Source organism: Mytilus californianus, unplaced genomic scaffold (genome assembly GCF_021869535.1).
Source record: "Mytilus californianus isolate M0D057914Y unplaced genomic scaffold, xbMytCali1.0.p SCAF_6, whole genome shotgun sequence".
NCBI classification, from domain to species: domain Eukaryota; kingdom Metazoa; phylum Mollusca; class Bivalvia; order Mytilida; family Mytilidae; genus Mytilus; species Mytilus californianus.
In genome coordinates, this window is record NW_026262712.1 from 74,857,949 (window position 1) to 74,877,838 (window position 19,890).

General features: G+C 31.3%; 1 protein-coding gene across 2 annotated transcripts in view; it reads right to left on the minus strand.

Annotated features, from left to right (window-relative positions):
- Positions 1-3,868: 3,868 nt before the first annotated feature.
- LOC127704588 (probable 4-coumarate--CoA ligase 3) overlaps positions 3,869-19,890 on the minus strand; it is a 37,993-nt gene continuing 21,971 nt past the window's right edge. The window contains exons 8-12 of one of the 2 annotated variants that reach the window (XM_052208710.1): positions 19,468-19,565; positions 14,330-14,471; positions 12,008-12,090; positions 10,093-10,261; positions 3,869-8,912 (exon numbers count right to left, since the gene is read on the minus strand). In XM_052208710.1, the coding sequence (XP_052064670.1) occupies positions 8,806-8,912; positions 10,093-10,261; positions 12,008-12,090; positions 14,330-14,471; positions 19,468-19,565 (599 nt within the window). In that variant the 3' untranslated portion in view covers positions 3,869-8,805. The remainder of the gene's footprint in view (positions 8,913-10,092; positions 10,262-12,007; positions 12,091-14,329; positions 14,472-19,467; positions 19,566-19,890) is intronic. The other variant, XM_052208709.1, reaches the window with a different exon arrangement.

Here is a 19,890-nt window from a genome sequence, read left to right on the forward strand (position 1 = left end):
AAGTATATAATTTTAAGATACCAGTCGTTTTTACACAATCAAAGGAACTGAAACCATGTCAAAGGTATGACATAAACAGAAAGAAAACCAAATACCAAAAAACCGAAAACGTCCAATGAACACAAACGTCCATACTCCAATCAAGAAACCTCTTGTGATACAACAGGCGTATTAGAATCATCCGATTATTCAACCGCCTCCAATCTTAACATCTCACCAGAGCCATTATCTAAACCAGCACTATCTCCTCAATATACCACCAAGAAATCCTCAAATGATAGCACCAATCCAACATGTGCCTCAACATTTATATCCACTCCAACCAAACCAACATCTGCCTCCAATGATGCGAATGAACAGTCAGATCAATCAAACTCGACGAAACTAACTTGTGATATTCATGATTTAAAGTGCCACAACATAAAGCCAATTACTATTTTATCTTTTAATATTGAAGGATTCACATCAAACAAACTATATTTGGAAAATCTGTCTAAACGAGCTGACATTATTTTTATGCAAGAGCACTGGGTACATAGCTGGGAAAAGAATAAAATCGAAGACTTTATAGATAATTCAAACTTTATAAGTCACATAAAATGCTATGATGATGAAATCATTTTGGACTCAGTTGAACGTAAACGGGGACATGCTGGAGTAGCCATTTGCTACAATAAAGATATTGCGAACTGTGTTAAAAATTAACTGATGGTGGAAATAGAGTAATAGCTATTCGAATAAACTCCGCAAAGCCTGTCATATTAATCTGTGTCTATTTGCCAACCCGTGGAAATAAGATTACGAGAGATGACTACATAGCTGTACTTGAAATTATTTTAAAATATAGACAATCATCCGATATATTGATTGGAGGAGATGTAAATGCGTCTTTACATCGTAATTCTACAAAATTTAATGTAAGAGATAATGACTTTAAAAATGTTCTACTTGAAAATAAATTGAAAATACCAACTATGTGTCCTGTACAAAATACTTTTTATCATTTTAACAATAGGGATGAATCCCAAATTGACTATTTTATTGAAAACAAGGAGATTGTGGAACTTTATATAACATTTCAGAGAGAATCTCTTAATACATCCTGCCATGACCCTGTAATGGTACTAATTCATAGAGATGTGCAGGCTGATAAGACACTTAATGAAAAAGTACATGTTCATAGATTTAAATGGAACAAAATGGATACATCCGAGTACGAAAAATTGGTTGACATCGAGATGAAAAAGAGGATAAATGAATCTGAGACTTTAACAGTGGGTAATTTAAACTCATTTATATCATCTATATGTAATGCAATGGTTTCAACAGCTGAAAAACTGCAGCCAAGGAAAAAGAACACTTTTAAAAGGAAACGTGATTGGACTCCTCAAATGTCAAATCTTGCTAAAGAGGCAAATTTCTTTCATTGGAAATGGAAAATAGAGGGTAATAAAAATAGGAATAGTGAAAATTATAGAAAAATGAGAGCAATAAAGAAAAACCTTTGTTCTGTCCAGAGAAAGCATGAAGCAAATAAGCGTCAAAATAAAATGTCAGAAATAATGACACTAAGTGAAACAAATGATAAACAATTTTACACTTAGGTAAAACATCAAAGAAGACAAACGTCCTCGTCTACCTCAATTTTAAAATATAATGACAATGTTGTAGATTGTGATGAAGATATTTCAGAAACATGGGCTGATTATTTCGAAGATCTTGCTACCCCAGTTAACAACCCATGTTTTGATAATGAATATAAGACCCGTGTTGAAAATGACAATAGTTTATTGCATGAAATGTATTTTACAAAGAGACCCACTACAGATGGTAAATGAATATGAAGTAATGGACTGCATATTTTCATTTAAAAATGGAAAGGCTCCCGATGAGACAAGAGTTACAAGCGAGCACCTTAAATATGAAGGTCAAAATCTTATATCCATGCTCACAATCCTTGTAAATTTTATATTTCATAATATACATATTCCAACTTTTCTCAAGAACGGCATAGCCTGTCCGATTTTTAAAAATGGTGGTAAACCAATAGGCAATCCTAACTCTTACAGAAAAATCACCGTAACCAATCCTATAGGAAAAATGATAGAAAAACTACATTTATCTAGAAACAGCAAAAATATTAGTAAAATCCAAAGTATTTTACAAAAAGCATTTACCGAAAGGAGAGTGTCCTCTGATAGCTGGATTGATTTTGACATAACTATTTATTGAGGCTATAGAAAACAACAGAAACATATATGTTTTGCATTAACAGATGAACAAAAAGCATTCGATATATTTTGGCATGACGGAATGTTTAGAGAAATGTTTAAATGCAATATAGTGGGTGTTAACTGGCTCCTATTTAAAAAATGGTACAACAACGTACAAACAAAAATCAAGTGGAAAGGACAATTTTCACGTACTTTCCCAGAACTGCAGGGTATGAGACAAGGAGGTGTATGATCCCCTACTGCATAAAAAATATCTCAAATCTTTATTAAAAAATTATGAAACTGAACAGCTTGGTGCACGTATAGGCTCAGTTTACTGTGGAGTTCCAACGGTAGCTGATGATGTGACCCTAATCTCAAATGACCTGTTCGAATTACAATCTATGCTCGATAATCAGATGTGTCATGCAAATAAACAAAGATACATTATTAGTATTCAAAAATAATGCGTTCTCCAAAGTAAAAGCAACGGAACTCATAGTTGGAACATTAACGGTCAAGCTCTAAAAACTAACACTGCAACTCATTTAGGAATTACGCGGGATAATGGATAAAAAACTGGCACAAAAGAAGTTGTACCCGACAGAATACAAACTGCACGTAAAACTGTCTATGCTCTAACGGGTGCAGGCCTCCATGGCCTTAATGGTATAAATCCAAAAGTGTCTCTCCATCTTATTAACTGCTATGTTATCCCAAGATTGTTGTATGGATTGGATGTGATATGTTTGTCAAAGGTATGACAAAAACAGAAAGTATGGCATTAAAGAAACCGAAAACGTGGCACATAAACAGAAAGTATTGCATCAAAGAAAACGAAAACATGTCAAAGGTATGATATAAACAGAAAGTATGGCATCAAAGAAACCGAAAACGTGTCGAAGGTATGACATAAACTGAAAGTATGGCATGAAAGGAACCGAAAACGTATTAAAGGTGTAACATAAACAGAAAGTATGGTCTCAAAGAAATCGAAAATATGTTGAAGGTGTGACATACACAGAAAGTATGGCATCAAAGAAACCGAAAATGTATTAAAGGTGTGACACAAACAGAAAGTATGGCATCAAAGGAACGAAACGTATTAAAGGTGTGAGATAAACAGAAAGTGTGGCATCAAAGGAACCGAAAACGTATTAAAGGTGTGAGATAAACAGAAAGTATGGCATCAAAGGAACGAAAACGTATTAAAGGTGTGAGATAAACAGAAAGTATGGCATCAAAGGAACCGAAAACGTATTAAAGGTGTGACATAAACAGAAAGTATGGCATCAAAGGAACCAAAAATGTATTTAAGGTGTGAGATAAACAGAAAGTATGGCATCATAGGAACCAAAAACGTGTCCAATTAATTTCTGCAATGAAGGTAGTGTTTTTTTGCAATTTCCTTTCATTTCTTGACCTTTTCATGTCTACTTGGTATCTTCCCCTTTTTTCCTAAATAACACTACAAAGAAAACTAAAGATTGAACAACAACAACTCCATCAAATACCATGGCATAAAAACCAAAATATAACAGTCTTAGCTAGCTAACTTTGCCTGAGCTAGGTGAAAAATTTTGAAAATTTATTTGTGAAGAAATATGCCATTCAAAATTTTGGGAAACCACTATCATTGTACGACTCAATAACAATTTCCTATCATTATATTTATTGATAAAGTTGGATATACTGTATAGATAACAATAATAATCATGTACATTATGTAACAATAACAATCATTATAAAAAATGCTGATACTTTGTGATTGTATATTTCACATTCTAAGCAGTGACATTTAGCTTTGGTAACTATAAGAAATGCAAAGATTTAATGATCTTCAATTGCATTCACCCCTTTGCAGATTTGTTTTAGGTTTGAACTGTTGGTTTCAGTTTCATTTAATCTACATCTCCTTTTATTCACATGAAACATCCATATTTGTCTGTATTTGCATTTTGATGGTTCTAAAAATGAATCAAATACTCATATGGCTGGGTTGCACAGAATGTTTCTTTAACAATGGAGAATTGTCTACACTGATGAACATTTAAATATACGGAAATATAAATTTTAAAAATGGGGAAAAATCTTTAAACAGTTCTTTATCATGTATATGATGGAAGGCACACAACCGTATATTGAGGGATTGAAAACTTTCTGTGAAATTTCAAAGATCTGGATTGGAAAAAAAAAAGGAGCTAACTTTGTTGACAAAATAAAAATTGTAAACTAAAATATTAGAAACCTTAACTTTTTCCAATACAAAAAGTCTTTGATTTCAATTAAGGCACTTGCAATGGACAAAAGAAAAAAAAAAAAATTTGAGCAACTATATATATAAAACACCTGAGGCTAAACATGTATTTTCTTTTGAAAAAATATTTTCTTTTGGATTTCATATTTCCTGTATAAAAAGTGTGCACATGCTAAATTGTCTCGCCTGCTTTACTGATCAGGATTGAATTTATATTGAAAGTCTTTAAAAATAATTGGTTTTACTACAAATATCATATAAACTTAACATTATCAATTATCCATGAAAATGAGGTCACAGTAAAAAAAAATCCATACCAGACAGACATGTCCACCTAATAATCTTTCCATTCGCCAAATATAGTTAGTTGACCTATAGTATCTGAGAAACAGATGTAATCACAAAATCTTAATATTGACCTAAGAACCATGAAAATGAGGTCAAGGTTAAATGAAGTTCCCAGATGGACATGTTCAACTTACAATTGTTTAATACACATTAATATACTAAATATAATAGACAACTTTTGAGTTCGATGCATTTCCGTCAAAAACTTTGGTTTTAGTGAACATCATTCGTGCGTTTAGGGGCGTCGTCACTTCCGTTCCAATGTTGAGCGAGTGGTTGGAAAATTATAATGCTATATTGTACGAAATATTCGGCAAATTGAATTCTCATAATTGACAATCAGAACTGCTGTCATTAGGGCATTGCGATTAAGTACCTACTTAACAACAATTATTTCTAGTTTATCCTGCACAATGACGATCACGATCATGATGAACGTTAATAGTGCAGGGATACAGGTGATCCCCTCTATCTGGTAAATGACGTCATAAAGGCGCGCATAATTGATGAGTTTTTTCCGGTGAAGGACAAACTCGAAAGTGGTCTATTGACATATTGCTTATAGTATATGAGAAACAGACCTAACCACCAAAAAATAACATTGACCAATGAACCATGAAAAGGTCAAAGTCAGATTATACAAAATTAAGTATTCACGATCCTTAAATAAATGAAAAAAAACATGCTATTTTTTTTAACCTCAACCTTTTTTCTCAGATGCTATGCCATTGATATAATTTAATCAACCTAGTGTAACTAAATATATTACTGGTTATATTTTGAAAAGAAAAAAACATATCAATGTATAAATGTATCATAATAAAATACTTATTTAAAGTTTCATGATAAAATACATAATTTTATTTAACTGTAAACTATATGCAACAAAAAATAGTCTAACAAAATGTATATCCATTAAATACTGAAATGGGGAAGAGCATTATTTTGAAGCAAATTCTTTCCTTCAATCTCAATTGAATTTTAATTTCAGACTTTTGAGACAATATCCACAACATAAAAGACTGCATAAAACATTCAGAGTTGTGAAAAGTCACACTATGAAACTAACTGTGTTATGAGTATATGAACTTTCATAACACACATCTTCTCTTGTTTTAATAAATGTATATTGTTTGGTTGTTGTCTTGCTGACATATATTTAACATTTCCTTTTTCTTCACATCTAAATCATCACCCTGCCCATCTGTTAAATATGGGTGCAGTCTGATAAGTAAACGGTAAAGATAATAAATATTGTAAAATTATTAAAAATTCACAAGATATTTTAACATGCAGTGTAAATTATGTTATGGGAAGATCACCAATTGACTAAGTTTCAACCCATGATTAATGGTAAACATTCAATCCTCATTCAAGTGAAATCATTTAAATCAATGGAAAGCAGTCATACCATGTATTATTAAAATCAATCAAAAAAGTAAAATTGATTAGCTGGACAGGTTTTGTGACAGAGGCATGAAAGTTAGGATAGGCAAACAACCTTGTAAATATTAATTACTTTTGGATAGCATTCAAAAATGAAATTGTACTATCAGGACATTAGAATATAAAAATACTGATTAACACCCTAAAAGGATATAAAAAAAGCTCAACAATACTACAAAAACAACCTTTGGTTTCAGTGAATATCAGTTTTTCAAAAGTCAATTTCACCAAATATTAACCTCATTAAAAGAGGTATTATGGGGATGACAAGGCTGGTTTTGAAATTCTACGTTTTTTTGTTGAAACCAGTTGTTAACAAATATATTTATCAATTTAAGGCATATGTAATATAAAAATACACAATATCATTTTGCAATTCAAATTACAATGTACAGCTATTTGTTGAATATTAGCCTTTTTTATTAATTGAAACCGTGCCATTTAATTCTGTAAATCAGGACATTGAAAATATGTACATTGATTCAAACAAAAAATTAATAAATCATCTTTTCATAGTTCAAATTAAATACAAACATCAGAGGACAACTGTAACTTGAAATGAAAGGGTTACATCCTCTCTTAAAATTCATTATAAAAAAAAACAAAATAAATAGCAGCTTGCTTAATTTTTAAACTTTTCAATTGATAATACATTTTATCACTATTTTCTTTAATTTTGCTTTGATCTTTTTGTTTGATAATTTTCCATATCAAACTTCACGACTGGGAATGACTTCACGACTGGGAATGACTTCACGACTGGGAATGGTATTTCTAGGTCAGGAAGAGTTGGAACATGATGATGTCCTTTGATGAGATTGTAACCTAGAAACTCCCTCTCATTTTCAAAACCTTAGATAACATATAAATACCATATTTGTTTAGGATAGGTATCATAGGTCATTCATTTATTAAATGTAGGTGAGAAAAGAAAACAAATAAACCATATATTGACCTCTAGATGTCTTCTGGTTTTTGTGTCATAAGGTTGCTATCTCATTGAAGTATATCCTACATTTTCTTTAATAGCAATCATAGGTTTACAAATCCACTGTCTAAACATTGAATTAATAGGGCTGTAAAAAAGCTTTTTTTTTTGCAATCCTAACATATATGAATAGCTGTAGCTCTTCCACAGCGGTTTGGTAAATTTCCTATCTAATTAAAACTTTAACAAAGTGAGAAAATAAAGATTTCCTTGTAAACTCCTTACTAACTTACAAATAAACAGATTCTAAGGTAAATAAAACCATCCAAGTGATAATACTATTTAAACAGTCTCCTCAGATTGTCAAAATTGTTTTCCTTACTTTACTGTCCAAACACAGAATCATGACTTGCATGAGAATGAAATGTGTTGATGCTTATTCAGAAATGTATAAAAAATCATTGCAAAATTATAAGTGTTTCCTTCGACACTACCCTCATGGGAAAGCAACAAAAATTATCTGAATACTGCTGTAAATGAAAATGTCTACATCTTACAGAATAAGATACAAAAAAATAGACATAAATAATCACAGTAAAAAATCTAATCTATTTCAAACACAATATTCACCCGTGTACTTAGTTTTTTCTATTTTTGAAATAGTGCTTGGATTTCATGAAGTAACAACTTTCTTTTGTATGATATTAACACTTGAATGGATAGCAAAACTGTATTTTGTGTTGTCTTTCAACTGACAAATTTTCATATGTCTTTTCACACCAGTGTTTTATTCTTTTTGTTTTTTATTTCAAAATAGCACTGGCCTTAAATATGAAAATAAAGAAAAATGATAATTTTGAACCTATGAATACATGCATGTATGAAGCATACAAAGAGTGGGTCGTATCTATTCTGATATTTGCCACAAGGGTTTTGAAATTTCCTGAATATGGCAAAAAAAAAAACACAATATCAAAAGCTTAAGTTTTTTTAGCAATAAAAAGTAAATTTTGTTAGTGCAATTCCACATGTAAAATTGTGGTTTAAAAACAGATGACCAGCATTAAAAAAAATGTGTTTCACATTTTGTAAAAACTCTCCTTTCATATATACTGTGAAAAATTGTTATGGAAACTGTCAATAATGAACCTTAAAGATTTAAGACTTATATTTAATTCTGTTTAATTTCTCTGAAAATTGCTTAAACAATCTATTTTTTGGCGAAAAAGGTTAATCAAGCATCTGTTAGGGATGGAGTTTATATAATGATATCAATTGTTTAGATTACTGTGAATCAACATAATTACTTTAGCATAATAATATCTACTGGCCTTTTTATTCTAATCCAAAATATTGATGCTTTTTCTTCTACAATTAAAATTCTTTAATTTATACCAACTAAAAAAAAATGTTTTTAAATCCCAGAAGAAATATATCTTAAAAAGATATAACATAATTTTCATTTGGCTCAGTTTGCACAAACACTTCTATTGAAAAATAGAAGAAATTCATCCAAATTTGGTAATAATCTTAAAACCATATAAATCTTGCATAGTTCATATTCTCTGTGAAATTATATTTTTTTTTAACAACCATCTGTATCTTCTGTGCTATCACATATTTTTTACTTCCCTCCTGAGAATTTTACCACTGGCAGTTTTTGGTATACTATCAATAAGCTTAACACCGCCTCTTAACTTCTTGTATGGTGCCACATTTGCTGTAATAAATAAAAAAAAAATAAATATGCATTCTATATGTAAATTTGTCATTTCCTTTTTTATGGCCCTAGATATATTTCTTTTTGCGTGGCTTGTATCTGTTTATACAATCCATAACCTACTGGGACGATTCAGAGCTTGACATTGTATAGAAACCTATCTATTCTTGATAACTTTATGTTCATCTCTAGATGTCTGTTTGTTCTTTTATGATGTTCAGTTGCTGTTTCATTGACATATTCCTCGCATCTCCTTTATTTATATAATATTGTACCATAAAAACATTGAAATGAAAATAAACTAAAACAATTTACCACTCATTTTTTTTAGTTCAAAGGGAAATAAAAAAAAAACTGAACCATATGTAAATGTTGATATCATGTTCTAACAGAGTGTCAGCTCTCATTTAATCTTGAAAAGCATGTAGGAGTTCCTGACAGAATCTAATAATTTTTTGTTTGTATGTTCAAAGGGGCATTAATAATTTTTTGTTTGTATGTTCAAAGGGGCATAACTAGAAAAGTTCAAATTCTTAATCAGCAAATTCCTGATCATATATCAAGATCTTATAATGACAAGAATTTCATTACGTAATGTATGCAAGAATGCAAGAGTTCTAATGAGTTAGTCTACCTTATAGTGAAAAATTTTCAAAATCAAAAGTTGAATTACTTAATTAAGATCAACAGAGTAAAACATTTTTTTATCATCCAACTTATATGAGGGTCAAAGCTTAAGTCATGGATTTCTGAAGTGATAATGTCAATCGACTTATACATGTTATAAGAGGATCAGCTTTTGCTTGAGTAACAATGGTACATGCATCTCATCATACTAATGTCATGTAATTCCTGCAAAATATATGGGAGGAGACAAAGTCAGACATAGGTGGTTTTTATTTTTGAATTGTTTCCCATTTTGTCTTATAGCTAACTATAGAATATGAATTTTGGTCATTTGTTGAAGTCTAAACAGTTACCTATAGTTGCTTAAATCCATGTCATTTGGATTCTGATGGATAGTTTTCTCGTAGGCAATAGTACCATATCTCCTTATCTTAAATCAGTCTTAGTCTGGTCAGACAAATGAATGTATAGACTGATTCCTTTATCCCTCAAACTTTTAATGAAGGTTAGAAAATCTAATAAAGTTATACTCATATTGATACTTGAATCTTACCATCTACAAAGTTGGTAATATCCTCCTCAGTCAATGTTATCCCAGGTTTAGGTACAACATAGGCCTTGGGTACCTCCCCAACATCTTCACCAGCCTGGATACCTATCACTGCTACATCAGCTACAGCAGGGTGGGTACAAATTAACGCTTCTAGTTCTGCAGGGGCGACCTACAATACATGGATCTCAAAAGTAAAAAAATATGAGAAGGGAAGGAAAAGTATTTCTTTTTTTATTAAATTTGTTCTATTTTTTTTTCTTTTGGATAGATTTTAATGAAAATGCTATCAAGGAAGCATGTTATTATTACTATATTATGATAAAACTAAGATACTGGCTTGACGCTCCAATTGAAAAATAACTTAGTTGGAGATAATGAGGTACTGTTTATACTTAAATCAAAGTGACAATATATGTTTGTACTTTTTCTAATAAAAGTACTATTTCTCCTTGGTGCTAATAACAACTAACGTCACAGTTTCAGTATTTATAAACAAGGTGTGAATTTATCAAAGGTTGGTCTGTAAATTCAACACACCTGTTGTGCTTTACCTGAAATAATTTATATCTAATTAGCTCCTAAGTCTATATGTTACTTCAGGAAATGAAAAATTTCATTTTTGTAACATAGATATTGAAATGGTTACAGACTATAAATATCTTGGTGCATGTTTTGCTAGAATTTGATCCTTTTTAACAACTAGAAAATATTTAAGTGGTCAGAGAACAACAGCAATGTTCAGTTTATTAAAGAAATAATATATCAATTGAACGTCATGTTTTAGAAAGCCATTTTACCAGTTTTACTTCAGATGGTTTAGGTTATGAAAATCTGGATATTTTAGAAAAAGTACAATTGCGCTTTTCCAGATCATATTAAACCAAAAGGCAAAAACAGCCAACACCAAATAGCACTATTTATGAGGAACTCACAGCCAAAATGTGAATGATAAAGTTCTTGTGCAGATTAATAAATGAATGATGAATAGAAAACGTTCTCTTCAACACTTTACAAATTGTTGTTTGTATATTTTAATAACTATGGCTTTGAAATCAAATGGTTAAAATTTGTTAAAGGTATTTTTGATACTTGTTGTCTGTCAAATGTAAGGCAATCCTAGGATTATTACATAGAAAACTGTGTAGAATTAAGACTTAAAGACCAATTTAAGCAAAAATGGTTGACTGGCATTCTTAATTCAAATAAAACAAAATGTTTAAGAATGAGTTCTGTTTTGAGTGTTATTATAGATACTACCCTCATATCTAATGTATTTTTTATGTAAATTTAGATGTGGCTGTCATTGCTTGCTCATTGAATTAGACAGATGGCATAAAATACGTAGAAACGAAATAATCTGTAATCTATGTGACTCAAATGAAATAGGCAATGAGTACCATTACATTCTAGTTTGTAACTTTTTTAGTTTTGAAAGGAAAAAAAAATATTACCACAATAGTGTAAAAAAAATGCAAGTACTGTAAATTCCCATCAAATGATAGTGTTGTTATTGAAAAAGTTGTATTATGTATTATTGAAATTTATCCATCCTGGTTTGATCAAATTGTGTCAAATATACAGAATTAAATGTACTTTCTTTATTCTAAAATGAACTGTTTTCATGTGTTTAAGATGCATTATTTTTGTATTATAATTAAAGAACCTTAGTGAGCGCGCTCACATACCCCACGTCCCCACATTGTCATTGGAGAAATAAAATAAGTGTAAGAAAAAAAAATTGTATCAGAAAAAAAAAATTGAATCATAATTTCCTGTCAATATACACATCTACATAGTATGTCCTTATTATCTACACAGTTTCATGAAATTCTGTTGTGTGGTTTGAGAGGAGTTGAGATGACAACTTTATCCGTCACATTATGTTTAAGAGAATAAAATATTTGTTATTGTATACCTGAAATCCTTTATATTTGATCAGCTCCTTTAGTCTATCTGTTATCATAAAATATCCTTCTTCATCAAAATGTCCAATGTCCCCTAAAGAAATATATAATATTTACAATTATAAAACTTTCAAAAATCATCAGGAAAGGTCAATTATAGTATACTACGTGTACAAATGAAAAAACTTTAATTTCCACCTTTAATATTAAGATGCAGACTTTACATCTCCTTAGAGTTCTATCTTTCGTAAAAGTATAATCCAAGAAAGCAGCCATCTTACATTGCAGATCAGCATCTATCTTACATGTTTAATTTAGGACTGTTAGCTGATTCTGATTACAAATACCCCAAACGAATTCAGTAAGGCAGAAGTTTCAACCAAGCAGTACAAAAATAAGGAGCTATGGTATGATTGCCATTGACACAACTATCCTCCAGAGATCAAAGTACGAGGAGTTTTACATCTATAGGTTACCATCACCCTTAAACAATGAGCAAAAGCCATTTAGGATATCAGTGACATAAGTGCAAAGTTTTCTAACAGAACCAGCTTTGTAGCTAGGACCGGTCAAAAGTAATTACTGACCCTTAAAATCAGACTTACAGGATGTTTACTAATGCCATCTTCACTTTTAAGTATTTTTTTTCAACCCTCTGCAGGATTTTTCCTAAGTGATACATTAAATACATTTGGCCAGTAACCCATATATATTAAAAAAAATTTAAAGCATAAATCTCATATACATGTACACCTCCGACAAAGCATTAAAAAAATAACTGATATATGTTTTCTAAAAAATCATATGAAAACAGTTAATTTTTGTCCTCAAATTACACAGATCGTAGCTTTATTATACCGGTACTTCTTTTAATTGCTCTTACTTGACTGAGTACCAGAATGTTTTTACCACAAAGTGGGTAACCTGTCAAAAGATTTAAACTGCGGTGTCAAAAGTCGGTAACATGAAAAAAGTCTACTGATCATAAAGTTTAACATATCTTTACTATATATTCTATACTTCTGATGCCTTGCAAATAAAGAGTTCACTAATAATAAATCTGAATTTCAGTGGCAAATATCCTCAATCTTATATGTGAACTAAATCAAAGTCTTTCCAGAACATTCTAGCCAAAATGGTCTCTTTAGTCCTGTGGTTTTGAAAATGCTTTTGCATTCTAAAAGTCAACAGGCTTAATGCATTAATATTTTATCATTTATTCTATGTTATATAAAATGTCGGACTAACCACTATGTAGCCATCCATCTTTAACCATGTCATCTGTAGCAGATTGGTTTTTCAGGTAACCTAACATCACTTGCGGTCCTGCTAAGAGAACCATGGCATGATATAAAATGTCTGACTTACCACTATGTAGCCATCCATCTTTAAACATGTCATCTGTAGCAGATTGGTTTTTCAGGTAACCTAACATCACTTGCGGTCCTGCTAAGAGAACCATGGCATGATATAAAATGTCTGACTTACCACTATGTAGCCATCCATCTTTAACCATGTCATCTGTAGCAGATTGGTTTTTCAGGTAACCTAACATCACTTGCGGTCCTGCTAAGAGAACCATGGCATGATATAAAATGTCTGACTTACCACTATGTAGCCATCCATCTTTAACCATGTCATCTGTAGCAGATTGGTTTTTCAGGTAACCTAACATCACTTGCGGTCCTGCTAAGAGAACCATGGCATGATATAAAATGTCTGACTTACCACTATGTAGCCATCCATCTTTAACCATGTCATCTGTAGCAGATTGGTTTTTCAGGTAACCTAACATCACTTGCGGTCCTGCTAAGAGAGCCATGGCATGATATAAAATGTCTGACTTACCACTATGTAGCCATCCATCTTTAACCATGTCATCTGTAGCAGATTGGTTTTTCAGGTAACCTAACATCACTTGCGGTCCTGCTAAGTGAACCATGGCATGATATAAAATGTCTGACTTACCACTATGTAGCCATCCATCTTTAACCATGTCATCTGTAGCAGATTGGTTATTCAGGTAACCTAACATCACTTGTGGTCCTGCTAAGAGAACCATGGCATGATATAAAATGTCTGACTTACCACTATGTAGCCATCCATCTTTAACCATGTCATCTGTAGCAGATTGGTTTTTCAGGTAACCTAACATCACTTGCGGTCCTGCTAAGACAACCCGATGATGGCATGATATAAAATGTCTGACTTACCACTATGTAGCCATCCATCTTTAACCATGTCATCTGTAGCAGACTGGTTGTTTAGGTAACCTAACATCACTTGTGGTCCTGCTAGGAGAACCATGGCATGATATAAAATGTCTGACTTACCACTATGTAGCCATCCATCTTTAACCATGTCATCTGTAGCAGATTGGTTTTTCAGGTAACCTAACATCACTTGTGGTCCTGCTAGGAGAACCTCCCCAGTCTCTCCTGGTCCCAAAGTCTTACCAGTTTGGACATCTATAACCTATCAGTAAATAATGTATACTTGTTAATAAAAAGCTACATATAGGAAAACAAAAATATAAACAAATGAATAAATTATACAAGTCTGTATTAATTTACATAAATATACATTTTAAGGAAGAAAATACACCAAAAACTTATGACTTCCTTGTTTTCTTCTGGCAACAATACACTGTTAAGATAAAAATGTTAAGGTTTTCTTTATTTTGAGTTTGAAAAATTATCTTTTACTTAATTTTTCACTTCAATAGTTTAAAGAAAGAAAACTTTTTTATCAATATTTTTTTATGCACAGGTTTGTAAAGAAAAATCCAACAGTTAAGCTGATGTCTGGTATTAAAACACAATTTAAAATAATTAAACTAAAGTTCTTTTAACTAACACTTTTTTTGGATGACATTAACTGACTGTCAAATAAAATTGAGAATGGAAACTGGGAATGTGTCAAAGAGACAACAACCCGACCAAAGAGCAGAAAACAGCTCAAGGCCACCAATGGGTCTTCAACAGCGAAAAAATCCCAGTCAAAGGCAGGCTTCAGCTGTCCCCTAAACAACAATGTATACTAGTTCAGCATATTTTGTTTAAATTCTAAAATTCAAAGTTCATTCTTAATATATTTTTTTCTTTCTTTTCCCCAATTCTATGCACTATTTATGTCGCAAAAAGCAATTTATCTTTCAAAGAGGATCTTGGCATGTTTCCTTTTTGTTTACAGTGAATTGTAGAAGTAAGTCAATTCAACTTGGTCAATATCATTAAGAAAACTTTCTGAGGATTTTACGTTGATCTTTTTTCATACATCATTTTTTCACATGTTATATTCTGTAAAGTTTCATACTTTGAAATAGATTTAATAGCTAAGTTATAAATTAAAGGCTTTTTATACTATTCTGTCATTAATTAATAAAGAACTTTATAATTCAGCTTTATTTCTAAAATATCACAATAATACAATGTATATTGTTTTAATGAGATTCAGATATATTGGTACAAAAATGTAGTGATATGAGAAAAAAAGAAATATTTAGCACTGATATGAGAGAAAAAGAAATATTAGTAGTGATGTGAGAGAAACAACAATATTAGTAGAGATATGAGAAAAAACAGAAATATTTAGCGGTGATGTGAGAGAAACAGAAATATTTAGCAGTGATGTGAGAGAAACAGAAATATCTAGCAGTGATGTGAGAGAAACAGAAATATTTAGCAGTGATGAGAGAGAAACAGAAATATTTAGCAGTGATATGAGAGAAAAAGAAATATTAGTAGTGATATGAGAGAAACAGAAATATTTAGCGGTGATGTGAGAGAAACAGAAATATTTAGCAGTGATGTGAGAGAAACAGAAATATTTAGCAGTGATAAGAGAGAAAAAGAAATATATGTAGTGATATGAGAGAAACAGAAATATTTAGCAGTGATATGAGAGAAACAGAAATATTTAGCAGTGATGTGAGAGAAACAGAAATATTTAGCAGTGATGTGAGAGAAACAGAAATATTTAGCAGTGATGTGAGAGAAACAGAAATATTTAGTAGTGATGTGAGAGAAACAGAAATATTTAGCTGTGATGTGAGAGAAACAGAAATATTTAGCAGTGATGTGAGAGAAACAGAAATATTTAGCAGTGGTGTGAGAGAAACAGAAATATTTAGCAGTGATGTGAGAGAAACAGAAATATTTAGCAGTGATGTGAGAGAAAACGAAATATTTAGCAGTGATGTGAGAGAAACAGAAATATTAGCAGTGATATGAGAGAAACAGAAATATTTAGCAGTGATGTGAGAGAAACAGAAATATTTAGCAGTGATGTGAGAGAAACAGAAATATTTAGCAGTGATGTGAGAGAAACAGAAATATTTAGTAGTGATGTGAGAGAAACAGAAATATTTAGCTGTGATGTGAGAGAAACAGAAATATTTAGCAGTGATGTGAGAGAAACAGAAATATTTAGCAGTGGTGTGAGAGAAACAGAAATATTTAGCAGTGATGTGAGAGAAACAGAAATATTTAGCAGTGATGTGAGAGAAAACGAAATATCAGTAGTAATATGAAAATATTGCATTAATTTGAGAATTAAAATCCACTACACAACAAAATGTAAGAACTACACTTTAATTGTTCCAGCGAACAATATTAGAAAATTGATTTGGACACATAACAAAACAGTGGAAAATGTAATGAATGACCATATACATGTAATACTAAAATATTTAACTTAATAAAATAAAAACTTTATTTTTATGCTAATGCAAATAAATTGTCTGAAAAATACTATATATATTCACTGATATTATAAGATTAATTTGGTGCCAATATTTTACAAATCATTTGTTTGAATACAGGTTTGGTTATTGTGGTATACTGTTGTTGGTGTTTTCATATGACTATGTAGCCCTGTACTTTGTCAAAATCCAGTGGCACTTGGTTCAGAACCCCAAAACATAAGTTAGCCCCATACTGTGTCAAAATTCAGTGGCACTTGGTCAAGAACCCTAAAACAGAAGTTAGCCATATACTTTGTCAAATTTCAGTGGCACTTGGTTAAGAAACTCTTTTTCTTTTCCCGCAAGCTTTTAGTTCACTGAATACAATTTTTTGTTAGTCATACTTAAAAGATCATTTATAATTAAAAACTGATGTCTACATTATGTAAAACCCTGCATGTTGATGTTTTTTTTATCTCTGTTTAGCTTTGTGCCAAATTTTACAAAACATAAATATCTTATTTTGGAAATAAATGCATAAGGCCAGCCCATGTGAAGAAAAAAAAAAACAATGTCACTTTGTTTTCATTTAAATACATTTTAAAATATTTTTGAACTTCTTGTATCTTTAATAATTATACAATTATAACACGGCCAAAGTTACTTAATTTTAATCCATGAAAGAGAGGCTGACCTAGGTTAGGGCAGGGTTGAGTGCTCACAAACATATTTACCCCAGTCACATTCTTTATGTGCCAAATCCAAGTCAGGAGCCTGTAGTGGTTGTCGTTGGTTCATGTCCGTCATATTTGTTTTTCGTAAATTGTATTGTTATAAATAAGGCTGTTAGTTCTCTAGTTTGAATTGTTTCACATTTTTTTATGTCCTGGCCTTATACAGCTGACTGTAAGATATGGAATGTTCTCATTGTAGTAGGCTGTATGGTAACCTATAACTGCTTATATCCACGTCATTTGAACTCTAATGGATAGTTGTCTCATTAGCAATCATTGCAGTACATTTCCTTATTTTTTTTTACCAAAATTGTTACTAGCTATGATATTCTAGAAAGCTTGGGATATTTCAAAGCTCATATCTAGCTGTGTATGCCCAGTCACAACAATCATGGTATGTGAAAAATCCAACTTCCCATCTAGCCGAGATTAAGGACAACAATGATCAAATGTCCTTCTTGTTATAGTACTTAAAAGAGTATTCACAAATTGACTGAAGTTAGTCGTGAAAGTTATAATTTTAGATGACAGTGAAGATATTATTAAGTTCAAGAATGAAAAATATCCACCAATGAGAAAGTAGAGGAAGTTACGTCCAAACCAATCTCTAACCTTTGATTGTGTGTTAGGAAGAGGATGGCCTACAGTTCCAACTTTTGGGGGAGAAGTATCATAATGAGAAACTGGGCTGATTTCTGTTAATCCATATCCTGGAAAAATAAAAGCAATTGTAAAATCTGAAAAACCTTTATCATTTTCTCTTCTTGTTACCTTTGACCCCAAAAAACCTATAGAAAACTGGATATAACAGGAAACTATGAATCTAAAAGACAAAGATTCAGGAAAGGCCTAATACAGGTTAAACATTTATTTTGTTAAGGTTTTTATAAAGTGTGGTAAAATTTGATTTCATTAGGCTAAAATGTTTTGTAATAATTTTATTACTGAAACAGTATCTTTAGATAGAGGAATAATACTTTTCTTCGTTTTGATTAAAAAAACATTTCCCAGCAAGAATATAAACAATGGCATATTCATTCTTGACATATATTCCCTTGTGAGTGAGAGGTAGGGCTACAGGCATTATATACTAGCATACACCCCCCCCCCACCCCACCCCCCACCCCGCACATTCTGTAAATTGCAATTCAGTAGTTGTTGTTTGTTGCTGTATATCATATTTGTTTTTCGTTTATTGTTCATACAAAAACTAGGCTCTTAGTTTTCTCATTTGAAATGTTTTATTTTTAGGCCTTTTATAGCTTGCTGTGTGGTATGGGTTTTTGTCATTGTTGAAGGCGGTACAGTGACCTATATTTGCACACTTTTAATTAAGTCATTTAGTTTCTCGTGGAGTGTTGTCTCATTGGCAATCATACCACATCTTCTTATTCTTATTCTTATATCAAGAAGAGTTTTGGATACTTATGTTTATTATGAAATTATTACATCAAATTTCTGAACTGAAGTGTGCAGATTATAAAATAGAACTAACAAAAGTTTGGAATTATTATTACAATTTCACTGAAAAAATAATAGGTCTAATTATGCCTCTGTTTTTACAGTTAAAAAACTGACAGATTTTAACAAGTGTGTCATCATACTGAAATAAAACTATTGTCAAATGATTATTCTATATTGTTTTCATCCAGATCAAACAAAATCCACCAGTGTATTCATTAACTACTTAAGGTGGTTCCAAAAACCTTGACTAAAATTAATTTGGCTCATTAAATTTTCAAAAAATTTGACAAAATGTTTACTTTGACCCTTTGAAAAAAATATAAAAAATTAAAAAAACTTGAACCACACACTTTATCGGAAAAATTTCATTGGATATATAGCAGTTTGACAAACACTTGTTTTGATCATTGAGAAGCTTAATATTTCCTTAACAATAGAACTTGATTAAAGCGTTCAGCTGATTTTTACAGAGTTATCTCCCTGTAGTGTTATGCACCACCTTTTAAAAGAGTGCATGTTTATGCTGAACTTAAGTAAGTGTTAATTGGTGTTAGGAATTATAAAAGCATGTGATCATTTGATGACCAACCTTTCCTAGAGTGCTAGGAACTAAATGACCTACAGTTCCTATTTTAGGTGGATCTCGATCATAGTGAGATGCTGGACTTGTCTCTGTTAAACCATAGGCTGGAAAATCAAACACTATTTCTAAGTTTTTTGTCCATCTAAATCTATGAGAACGCCTGGTAGGGATATATTTTAGTAATTCAAATACAATGTATGAATAAATGTACACATGATCAATTGTTTTTACATACTGATCTTCTCCTTAACAAACACATCGTCTAGAATTAATACTGCATAAAATATTTCTTCCCTGTTTCTAAGTAAATTAAAAAATCTACTACATCTCTATAACACTAACAGGTTTCAATTTTTTCATCATCGGTCATATCATGTGCTGAAAACAAACTTTCGAAAGGATGCAATGAAGGTATATTAAAGGATGCAG